Source organism: Pelobates fuscus, chromosome 7 (genome assembly GCF_036172605.1).
Source record: "Pelobates fuscus isolate aPelFus1 chromosome 7, aPelFus1.pri, whole genome shotgun sequence".
In the NCBI taxonomy this organism is placed as follows: Eukaryota; Metazoa; Chordata; class Amphibia; order Anura; family Pelobatidae; genus Pelobates; species Pelobates fuscus.
Window position 1 is genome coordinate 127,244,370 of NC_086323.1, and position 12,450 is coordinate 127,256,819.

Consider the following 12,450-nt stretch of genomic DNA (forward strand, 5'->3'; position numbering starts at 1 on the left):
TCGACATCCCCCAAGTACAAAGAACCCAGAAGCCACAGCTGCATTTATTTTTTAATAAGAGACATTTTATATGTGATATATTTTACATTACTGGGACAAGATTTTAAGTACTCTTTTTTTTTGGGTGGGGGGGGGGGGGCCTTCTCTATCTGTTTTCTTTTCTCCATATGGTATAATGCCCATGTGGTATAATGATCATGTGTTCATATGGTATAATGCCCATGTGGTATAATGATCATGTGTACATATGGTATAATGTCCATATGGTATGATGCCCATGTGATATAATGTCCATATGGTATAAGGTCCATATGGTATGATGCCCATTTAATATAATGTCCATATGGTATAATGTTTTTGTGATAATGTCCATATGTGCATATAGTATAATGTCTGTGTGTACTTGTGGTTATTCACTAATTCACTTTTACTGAATTATTAACCGAATTTCAAAATTCATGCTGAAATAGTCAGCCTGTAAATGTTACTGATAAGCTATTTTTGCATGCATTCTACAATTCATATTTCACAGTTTATCTTTTTTTTTTAGCAAATAATCCCAATAATGTCTATTTTCCAGGTGTGTATATGACACATGTTCAATATGGGAATTAAGTACAATAGGGACCAAGTTCTTAGTTAACACTTCTTCAAGATCTGTGACCTGGCATGGCTCCAGTCCTTTCAACAAACTAGAAATGTTATGTAAAACACATGAAAGAAATCAGCACAGAGGCAATATTCAAGGTTTATAGAAGACACTCCGGGCACAAACACTCGCCTGTTTTTTTTTTCCTATACATTATTGAGGTATGTTAAAAAAACAAACAAACAAAAAAACAAGATGCAACAAAACTTGAAAAACATTTTTTTTTAAAATTGTTCATAGCCTGTAAGTAGTTTCATTTATAAAATAAGTATGAATGAAACTACATGCCAACCTTTTAGAAGCAGTTTTCTATTAGTTACTTAGTAAATTGTGCGCATGCATTCAATAACTTCAAGAGACAGAAGGAAGCATATGTGGCTCTGTGATATCACTAAGCAGAGTAGGCTAATAGCTGGAGTATACATAGTATACTAGCTGACTTGGTGACTTTTACCAGTTTGTGTATTGTGGCCTGAAATCTGAAATTCACTTTGAATTGCCCAAACTTCCACTTTTTTAAATAACCCCATTTGAAATTATTTGCACCACACCAATCAACATGGATGCTTGTGGTGCTTGGACTGCCCCTTTTAATCTTTCAAGGCTATGTAAGAAAAAGAAAAGGAAAATACAAATTTAAATACTCCATATGGTCACATTGTGCAATGGCCAGCAATGTGTCAAAGTAGCCCAATACAAGTAGTCTTGATGCAGACTTGCATGTTGGATATAAATATACAGTACAGATACAAATTGGTATATGTCTCGGGACTCTGGTTAGAATCCAGTGATTTTGGGGTACTTTGTCAAAGTTTTCATCTTAGAATAATGTCACTGCTTTAAACAAATCCACATAATGTTAATAAGAGATATGTGTTGCCTTGTAAATATTTTATTGTGTGTGCACACTGATTTATTGTATATTTATTTAGTAGAGCAATGCAGCCATTTCATGAACACTTTTTCTAAGTAATGTATGTTCCAGACAGAGCTCCCCATTTTTTTCTTAGATCTGTCACAGGTGAGTGTTTATTATATGCTAAATTTGTCTTGCATTACTAATGCCCTCCTAATTAATTGCCATGTATAGTCGTTCATTTGCCAGCTTGTGTATAAATATCAGCTTGTCATAAAATGACTCACTATTGCCTCATATGATTTAGTGACTGTCTATACTGGAAAATCATAGAACGGAGATGGCTAATAAATTAAAGCAGAGAAGGCCAAAATGCTAAGATCATCAGCTGTGATCAAATTAAAACTCCCATGATGCTTTGCAAGCCTTTAAACTGGCAAAGGATTTTGGAAGTTGTAATCTTGGTAAATCTGAGGGGTCTATATTTTTGACACTTCCAGTTTTAAGCTTCTGGTCACTATACTCACTCATTGCCCCAATCCAGACGCACGGTCAGGTGTCTCTTGACCTCTCGCACCTGGTCTTGTGTAAGATGACCGGACAGAAGCTGCCTGCGGAGGTCAATGACTTCATTCATCACATGACGAAGCTTGTAAAATAGGTCCACCTTGTGCTTCTGTAGTTAAGAAAAATGGGGCAGGATGCAGAGACATGTTAGCAATGCACGAGGATCAAAACAAGAGATGAAAAGGTCTGAAGAAAAGAAGAGAGAGAGAGAGGGGAAGAAGGAAGGTTACATTGGAAAAAGAGGTGAGCATTTTGGGCACGGGAGACTGCAGCACAGAGGTTTAAAACATGAGAAGGGGGTATAGAGGGACATGAGAAAGAAAATAAAGAGAAGCAAGAAAAAGGAAAATAAATGCATATCAGTTGTTATGTTATGTCATTAAAATAGAGAAAGGTTTGAGGGGGGAGAGAAATGAAATCTGGGAAGTGGATCAAGGGGCAAAAAATATGAAATACTGAGAATACCGACTGGATGAGGAATAGAGAGAAAATAGCAGTGAGGGAGATACGAGAGAGATGGGAACAAGCAGGGGTGAGTCATTTAGCTCATTTGCAGGCAGAAGGGCTGTGCACAAGATTACAAAAAGTGAGTATGTGTGTGCATGGCATTTATTTGTGCTATTGATGGGCATTGTGTGAACGCTTTTCTTTCAGTTTTTGGAAGTGTGACAATACCGCACATCAAAATAAAAATTGCTCACTAACAGGGTATCTCAGAAATCATTCACAAATAAAACTTGTAAACAGAAACAAACCAGAGGCCCAGAGGCCAACCTTGTACTCACGGACAAACATACCAGGGACTAATTCTGCAGAGGCCAACCAAACACAGAGGAAGATCCCTGCACCTAGGGGCTGATCATACATCCAGGGACTAACTCTACATTTCTGGATGTATCTGACACCCAAAGATCGATACTACATCCAGGCACCAACCCACCTCATAGGGAAACAGAGAAACTCCTACTTAGGAAGGACGGTTCCTATTTTGGGCCCAAACCTTTCTGTCCCTCTTTTCTAGCACAATGTCCCTCTTTTGTAGGTGCACCATATTGTTGTCTAAGTGTATAACACCGCTCCACAGCAATAAAACTCAAAGTAATATGTTTTTAAATTACAATAAATGTGTTTAGATATTAGTCTGTGTAAATGATATACATTGTTCTTGTTACACATTTTATTTTTAAATTGCATAAATTGTTGTTAGTCCGTCACCTAAAGTTTCTCAGGACAGCCCCACCTCTGGCCACACCCATACTCAAACCACTACAATTAAAGTATCCCTCTTTGTTAATTTTTAATTTTGGGATGTAAGTATATTCAGGAACTTTTCCAGCAACGTGACTGGATCTTATGTTCAAGACATGTTACACACAAAGGACAAACCCAACTAACAGGGAAAACTCTGCAAACAGTGACAAACCATCACCTACAATTACAACACCCAAGGAACCAACAACATACATCACACACTTATGGCAGTGGCCAAAGTATTGTGGTCAAATAGCTCTGCCAGTGTCCCTAAGCATATTTTGCAGTAACCGCATTGTTCTACAAAACATGTTTGATTGTGTGATTCCACATCCAAACACCAATTCTGTAACCCAGAGTCAACCCCAATACCAAGAACCAAGTCGATGTTCACTGAATACCTAAATACTCAAAATGATAAACAAGGCCCAACCCAGCACACAAAGACAAATGTTAACAAGTGGATTTAACACGTATATTAATAATACATAGTAGTGAACTCTGCATTATTGGAAAGCAATGCCATTGATGGCACCTGGATACAAGTTCTCCAGATTCCCAGGAGGTCATTTCACCCAAATATACATACTGAACGCATTTAGCCTACCCAAAAACGTGGGATGAACAGAAAAACATATACTGCTGTTCTTGTATTGCTAAAAAAATAAATTATGTAAAATTACACTATTTGCATTTTCTGTTATGCTTTAATCATTTTCAGATATATTCTTGGGGATGAAAGTAATACAGATTTCAAACTACCAGGGTAACATACAAATTACATATTATATGTTAACATTACACAAAGTGTGACACTGTAGGATGAATAAAAATGGCCAAAAAGTTCCTTTACGGATATATGAGGAGCCAGCTTGTTATTTGGAAATCTAGATTCCCAAAATAACAGAAGAATGCCAAGATTCTGACTGTACAGAGTGAAGCCTAGGTAGAAGTTATCAATTGAAAATGCACATCTTGACGGCATGTACCCACTTACCCCACTTAAAAGCCCCCCTAATTTTAAAGACTTTAACTATCCCTAAGTTTAGTACACCTTTGTATCAATATCATTACAGCACCAGTTACAACATTTTTTGCTAGTGCTGTTATGACACTTGTTATCAGTGGAAGAAATAACTTAACAAACCTTAATATGTTTTCCCTAACATCTGAATTTAGAAAAAAAAGGACTAATAACAGATTTATAACATAAGCGTCTGTAGAATTTGGCATAAAGAACCTTTGGGCCAAGAGTGATTTAATTAATAAAGTTATTAACAATTAAAAATAAATAATATATCTGAATACTGGACGCAGGTCATGCAGTCTGTAAAATGGTGAGAGTGGAGAACAAATTATGGGTCAAAATACATTTAAAAAAAAAAAAAAAAAAAACCACAAAAAGAGAACCTAATGGGAAAGCTGAAGAATGGCACTTCCTCATCTTTTCTACGGGAAAGTCTAATCTGACAAAAATAAAAAATAAATAAAAAATTACAGTTCTGTAGAGGGTGATGGGAGATGCAGTCCAAGAAAGGTGAGCTGCAGGTTTTTGAATCTCTTTAGAATATCCATGCAGATCTGCAAGGTTAAAAGCTCACGTGTCACATTTTAAATAGCGTTCTCCAAAGCAGAGTGCCAGGATTTGGATTTCCCTACCCTCCATGTTCTCAAGTCACACTCGGGGGTGGAAGAATGTGAAGGAGGAATCATGAGTGGGCAAGAAAGAAAGACAGTGAGAGAACGAGAGACAGAGCAGAGGAGTAGCTGCGTGGGAAGTGCAGTGAGAGCTACAGAGTATCCATGGGAACTCGTCGCACAGACGATGCATACCATCACTGAGGTAACGCCATAGGTAGGGAAGAGGTTAAAAATCTCATCTGCAGATGCGGTGGTTCTGAATGAATAGAGCCAAGTGGTCTAACAAGTCCCAACAAACCTAAGGTTAGGAGAAGGCTACTCTTAATACTCTTATTATTATTACTGTTTTTTTCCTGTGTCTGAGTGCCTGCTTTATCTTCCCACTGTCTTCATTAACCTGGGTTTCTCCTCTGTTAATTATCAGGGTTATTCACTAAAGTGAGCATTCAAAGTGAATTTAAACTTAAAGAGACACTATAGTCACCCAGACCACTTAATATCACTGAAGTGGTCTGGGTGCAGTGTCCCTGTCCTCCTTATTCCAGCAATGTAAAACACTGCAGTTTTTGAGAAACTGCAATGTTTATATTGCAGTAAAAAGACAGTCACTAGAGGCACTTCTAGGAGTTTACCAGACTGTGGGTCGCCTGACGCTGGACTTCCTCGTGCTCTGCATGAGGACATCCAGCGTCAGTGAAAATCCTAATGGGAAAGCCTGGAAGCAATGCAGGGTCTAATGCGCTTGCCAAACTCACCGCACATGCGCATTAGGTTGCCCTGTTGGGTATAAGGTATATAGATTTTTTTTTTTAGTGTTTAAGGGACACTCAAGGCTAGAGTCAAAACACTCATTTTTCAAAAAATAATATGCATGTTTAAACAAAATTAAATGATTTAATAAGGAATAACAATAATAATAATAATGCTATTCACATTGGAAGTTGCAGCAAATCGTCAGGGTTTTCAACTTTTGTAGTAAGCTCTGGCTAGACTAGGCCCAGTGATTCACCAATCAGAATGCTCCCTTAATGTTCCATAGCAGTGATGCCCTGTACTGCAGTTCACTATCAGCATGGGTTTCTCTGTATATCATCTGCTATAGAAACTCAGATGATGTCATGACATCATGTAAATTGTATTTTTGGTGCAAAGTATAAACACTGAACTATACTCAACTTTGTTTAGACTGCAGGCTGAAAAAACTATTAAAAAGACGCCAACATTTTCTGCAGCATTGTGCAAAGGTTTTCATTTACAATATTATGGGTTTATTAACAATATTAATAAAATAACAATGACTAGGAGTGGAATAGTATCTAATCATTAGAATGGGGGCTAAATGGAGGAAACACAAAATAAATAATTAAAAGAAAAGGAGTATATTGCATAACTAAAGGATCAAGGACATAGCACAATAGGCAGATGATGTGACTTTAGCAAGTCACTAGAGGGATTTGTATTAACAAAGCAGAGCAGTCCTAGGATTAATTATTAATGTACAGTTTTATTTTTCCATCCTGCACGTGTTAACAATTAAGTGGATACAGTGAATTCCAGAGAGAAGAGTCCCAGCGAGCAAGCATTGCATTATACACCTCTCTAATCAATCTGAGGGCTTTATTTACTAAACTGGGAGATCTGCAGATTTGGCAAATGAAATGCAAACATCACAGTGAACAGGCAAATTTTAAAAAATTGCGTTAAAAAATAAATCTCTGTACACTAAAGCTCGTAAAGTTCGTAGTTACAGCGCCAAATACAAGGGCACATTTTTTTTTAGCACTGATGATCACACTAATGCGGTCTACATTTTTTTGGGCCGCTTTTCTCATAATGCTCAGGCTGCCAAATAGTTGGCTTAGCATCATGGGATAAGTAGTCCATAACAGCTGGAGAGTCCCAGATTACTCATCACTGATTTAGAGTATAACAGATGGATGTTCTCTGTGACATCACTTACTGACAAACACACTATGCAAAAAAATTACTACAGTGGAGCATAATTAATTTGGATACAGTGAAATGTATTTCCCCAAATATGGGATGGAACCAACACATTTAGATTAAACAAGCCTTTCTCTTGGCTCTGATTCTGCCAGAAGATCGTATGGGTCTTTTAGATATCTAGGGAGATGAATAAGCACATATAATACAATAGCCAGGGTTATTAGTACATGGCAAGTGCTGCGAGAACAACTATAGACACAGAGTACCCAGAGCTACCGGTACAGATATAGAAACAGCAAGGGGGATAGTATCCAGAGCTGCCGGTACAGATATAGAAACAGCAAGGAGGATAGTATCCAGAGCTACCGGTACAGATATAGAAACAGCAAGGGGGATAGTATCCAGAGCTACTGGTACAGATATAGAAACAGCGAGAGGGACAGTATCCATAGCTACTGGATACAGATATAGAAACAGTGAGGGGGACAGTGTCCAGAGCTACTGGTACAGATATAGAAACAGCGAGGGGGACAGTATCCAGAGCTACCGGTACAGATATACAAACAGCAAGGAGGATAGTATCCAGAGCTACCGGTACAGATATAGAAACAGCAAGGGGGATAGTATCCAGAGCTACTGGTACAGATATAGAAACAGCGAGGGGGACAGTATCCGGAGCTACTGGTACAGATATAGAAACAGCGAGGGGGACAGTATCCGGAGCTACCGGTGCAGATATAGAAACAGCAAGGGGGATAGTATCCAGAGCTACTGGTACAGATATAGAAACAGCGAGAGGGACAGTATCCATAGCTACTGGATACAGATATAGAAACAGTGAGGGGGACAGTGTCCAGAGCTACTGGTACAGATATAGAAACAGCGAGGGGGACAGTATCCAGAGCTACCGGTACAGATATACAAACAGCAAGGAGGATAGTATCCAGAGCTACCGGTACAGATATAGAAACAGCAAGGGGGATAGTATCCAGAGCTACTGGTACAGATATAGAAACAGCGAGAGGGACAGTATCCATAGCTACTGGATACAGATATAGAAACAGCGAGGGGGACAGTGTCCAGAGCTACTGGTACAGATATAGAAACAGCAAGGGGCGGACAAGATGGCGGCGTGACCCGAGAGCTCCCTCCAGGCTCAGCACATAACCCTGCCAAATTTGCATCCAAGACCGACACCATGGGCAAGACGCACAGGACATCACAGGCCAACCAAACTGCTAACACCCCACGGGGGTCCCACCCGGCGGGCATGCACCAATTTCTCACGGCGCCGGCGGAACAAATCACCCGGGCCTCGAGAGATGCGGAGGCCTCGGACCTCTCCTCCCCGGCCTCACCGCAGGAGAGCCAGCCTGACGACGCTTCACAAGATCCAACTTACCCACCGCAGCCGGACTGGGTGGCCCTAATCCGCAATCTGCCTACTAAAGCAGATCTGAAGGAGGCGAACGCAGCGCTGCAACACTCCATAACGGGAGAGCTACACGCTCTCAGAGAGGATATGCAAGGTATGCAAAATAAGCTGGCCCAACTGGAAGCAGACTGCGACCACATGGCGACGGCGCAGGCCGCAAACACGGGCGTTATACGGCGACAGGAGACACAACTCCGCCAAATGGCAATGCATATAGAAGATTTAGACAATAGAGGTCGAAGACAAAACATACGGATAAGGGGCATACCGGAGGAAATAGATCAAGCCACCCCCCAAGAGCTACCCTTGTAGAATTGTTCAATACCATCCTAAATAGGCCACATACATTGAATTTGTTAGGGCATACAGAGCCCTCAGACCGCGAGGCCCGCCTGACTCCCCGCCTAGAGACGTAATATGCTGTCTCACACACTTCCAAACAAAAGAGGACATCCTACATAAGGCGAGAGATATAAAACAGGTCCTCCTCAATGGAGTGGAAATCCAACTATACCCTGACCTGTCACCAGCAACGCTGGCATATCGCAGGGCACTACGCCAGCTAACAAGAACACTGCAAGCTAACAAGACCAGATACCGCTGGAACTTCCCAACCGGACTGCAGGTCACCACAGCTAATGGACCATTCAATGTGAAAAACGGAGAAGATCTAAACGACCTACAAAGAGAGCTACAACTACCACCACTGCAAATGTCATGGCCGGACCCGATGGCCTTCTACGCCTACCCCACAGAGCCGCAGCAACAGGCCTTGCTAACCGCCCGACCCAGAAGAACCAGACAACAAGCTACCCGCCCATCGGGAGCTAACATGTGAGAACCCGCAAGCAGTATGCCCTCCTGGTGACCTACGTGCTCTCAACTAATGACAAGACTGCCTCCCTAACGAACCCCTCCGAGAGACAGCGGAAGAAAGACCCTATGGACTATCTAGAGAAACATTGTGCCCACACCAAACCGCAAGTATACCGCCATTTAGGCGTCCGAAACAGACACCCACTTGGACACCAAGCTAACGGAGGCAGGGGGAGGACAGGAACACGGGACCCGATTGACGGGCCCGAGACAACCGGGACAGACCTCAACATCCATACCCCCCCTTGCCTCCTTAAACGAACGAGCAACGAGAGGGCTTACCACTGAGGGGGAGGGAGGGTAAAAGGAAGGGGCTTAGACACACATAGGGTTTAAGCACACACTGGCCTTACCACACGTTAACTACTTAAGGTAACTACTTGGGGTGGGGGGTTGGGGGCCTGACGTCCTGGCTGGGCCCAGCCGCCGAAGCCACCCGGCCTGTGACGAACCTAGGGGAGCAGGCGGGGGCGCCGCCGGAGGGGCTCACCCGGGAGGGGGCCATCGCCACAGCAAGCGAGAGGGAGAGGCAACAAAAGGCACACGGAGACCCCGCCTACCCACGAAGAGATAGCGCACAGGCATGGGGGAGAAGGGGTGGGGGGCCCCCAAAAGGAAGGACGGGAATACTGCGGGAACTATAGGCCAATCTCGCTCATTAACTGCGACATTAAACTATTGGCCAAAATCCTAGCAACGTGGCTCACAATGCACATCCTGGTCAGGTGGGTTTCGTGGAGCGGCGGGAGGCGAGGGACAATACAATTCGGACGCTTGCCCTAATGCACGGAAAGAGGGGACAAACTGGGGGCCTTCTCCTGCTGTCAACAGACGCGGAGAAGGCGTTCGACAGGTTCCGGTGGACGTACCTATTTGAAACTCTAACCCAACTGGGACTGGGACCACACATACGGAGATGGGTAGAGGCACCTTACCTAGAACCAACGGCCCAAGTATTGGTCAACGGAGCACTTAAAGAATTGTTTCCCATTCACAACGGCACCAGACAGGGCTGTCCCCTATCCCCGCTGCTATTTGTACTCGCCCTGGAACCATTCCTGACACACATCCGACATAACAGAGACGTCACCGGACTAGAAACGGGCAAAACACACCACAAAGTAGCCGGGTTCGCGGACGACCTCCTCTTCATAGTTTCCAACCCAGAGGTCTCTCTACCCAACATCATGAAAGCCCTTCAGACGTTCGGGGATATCTCCAACATGAAAATTAACCATTCCAAGTCATACATACTTAATATTAGCGTACCGACCAATCGAGCCAAACCGCTACGCCGCAGCTTCCCATTTCAATGGGCTGACCACAGGATCAGGTACTTAGGCATATGGCTGACAAGGAAGAGCGGGGACTTGTTTCGAGAGAACTTCGCAGACATGCTTAAAACATTCCAAAAAGACATGAGAGACTGGTCGTACCCGCACATATCGTGGTTAGGGCGAGTCCAGGTCATTAAAATGAACTTTCTCCCACGCCTCCTATACCTCCTCCAGGCCATCCCTATCGCGATCCCTAAAACGTTTTTTGCTACTCTAAGTACCGCAATGTCCAGATACATATGGAATGGCGGGAGTCCTAGGATTAGACTCACCACCCTAATGCAACCCAAAGACAAAGGAGGACTGGTCCTGCCAGACTTCCATCTCTACTATGTCGCCACACACTTACAGAGAGTGATGGAGTGGTCAAAGGACGGAGTACACAAACTATGGAAGATGGTGGAGGCAGGCAGACCGATATCCGGGATGCCCTGGGTGCGAGAGACCGCAGATAGCCAGGAAATGTCTATATATACTAAACACACCCTAGACGTATGGCGAAGGGTCTCGAAACAACAAACCTGGCACCGTATCCATCCCCGCTAGTACCACTGACCCACAATGACGCCTTCCCACCGGGACTAGACCCACAGGCATTTAAAAATATCCTCCTAACCCCTACACCACCTAATACAGAGGATGGGAAATGTAAACCGCTAACAGACATGCTGGGAGACACCACCCCCACCTTCATGCATCGCTTTAAACATACCCAACTGGCCAATTTTGTCCTCACCCTACCTCAGGGACTAGCACTCACAAGGGACCAAACCACATTCGAAAAAACATGCCTGCATCCAGCCCCAGCCCCACACGGAGTGTCCCTACTCTACTCCCTGCTCCAAACCGAGACCCCACAAGAGAAACCCCAGTTTATGGGAAAATGGGAGATGGCACTAGACAACACATTCTCGGACACAGAGTGGGAAACCATGTGTTATTTCACGCATCACTGCTGAGTACACAGCAAAACACAGGAAACGGCTTATAAGGTACTAACACACTGGTACAGGACACGGCATCTCCTCCACAAAATAGATCCAGCCCACCCCGAGCTATGCTGCAGGTGTGACAAGGAACTAGGCACCACAAAACACATCTGGTGGGATTTCGAGATGATCAAGCCATACTGGGAAGGGATACACAAAATATTGGAGATGTTCTCTGACGCGCCCCCCCCCCCCCACCTCGGAAGCGGCCGCAATGCTGCTACACCATACAACCGTCCCCAGGTCAAAATACAAAAAATCCATGACTATTAGAATATTAAACGTAGCAAAACAGGTCCTTCCCCAACTGTGGAAACAAAAGATAACACCGTCACTAAAAATCTGGTTCAACCAAATGGAGGAACTCAGATCAATAGAGGAACTGAATCTACAGCCACAACCACTCCTACGGCTTACACAGACATATGGACACACTGGATCCTAGAGACAGGAAAGGACGAATTACAAACTAAGCTCCGATACGACAACCACCCCGACGCTGACCAGTAGAAACCACAGACAGAAACAAAATCCTAGACAACGCTAGACTAACGACCCGTCCGGATACCAGAAAGCATCCCCCCCATCCCCGCAGCGGCGCCTAGCCCGGTGCCCCCCACCCCCCAATCGCTGTGCCTAACAAATCAAATAACTGGCCAGGACAATGGAGTAATTACCCCCAGCCATTCCGTAGGCCCGAGAAACCGAGAGGCGAAAGTGACAAATATGGAACACGGAAATCATAGTCGATCCCCCAGTGAAACACAATTGGGGTTGTAACACGGCCAAATGAAGGGCGACACACGCACTACCTAACCTAAATGGATGGAAGGACCAGCCCGATCCCTAACACAAAGGAACACTTGGGCTGCCCTCCCCGTACATCTGCCACGAACATACAC

General features: G+C 43.7%; 1 protein-coding gene across 9 annotated transcripts in view; it reads right to left on the bottom strand.

Moving 5' to 3' along the window:
• Window positions 1-12,450, bottom strand: part of DOCK3 (dedicator of cytokinesis 3) — a 292,905-nt gene that overhangs the window by 63,991 nt on the left and 216,464 nt on the right. For all 9 annotated transcript variants that reach the window (XM_063426612.1, XM_063426611.1, XM_063426609.1 and 6 more), the window contains one exon: window positions 2,033-2,181. In XM_063426612.1, coding sequence (XP_063282682.1) covers window positions 2,033-2,181 — 149 coding nt within the window. The remainder of the gene's footprint in view (window positions 1-2,032; window positions 2,182-12,450) is intronic.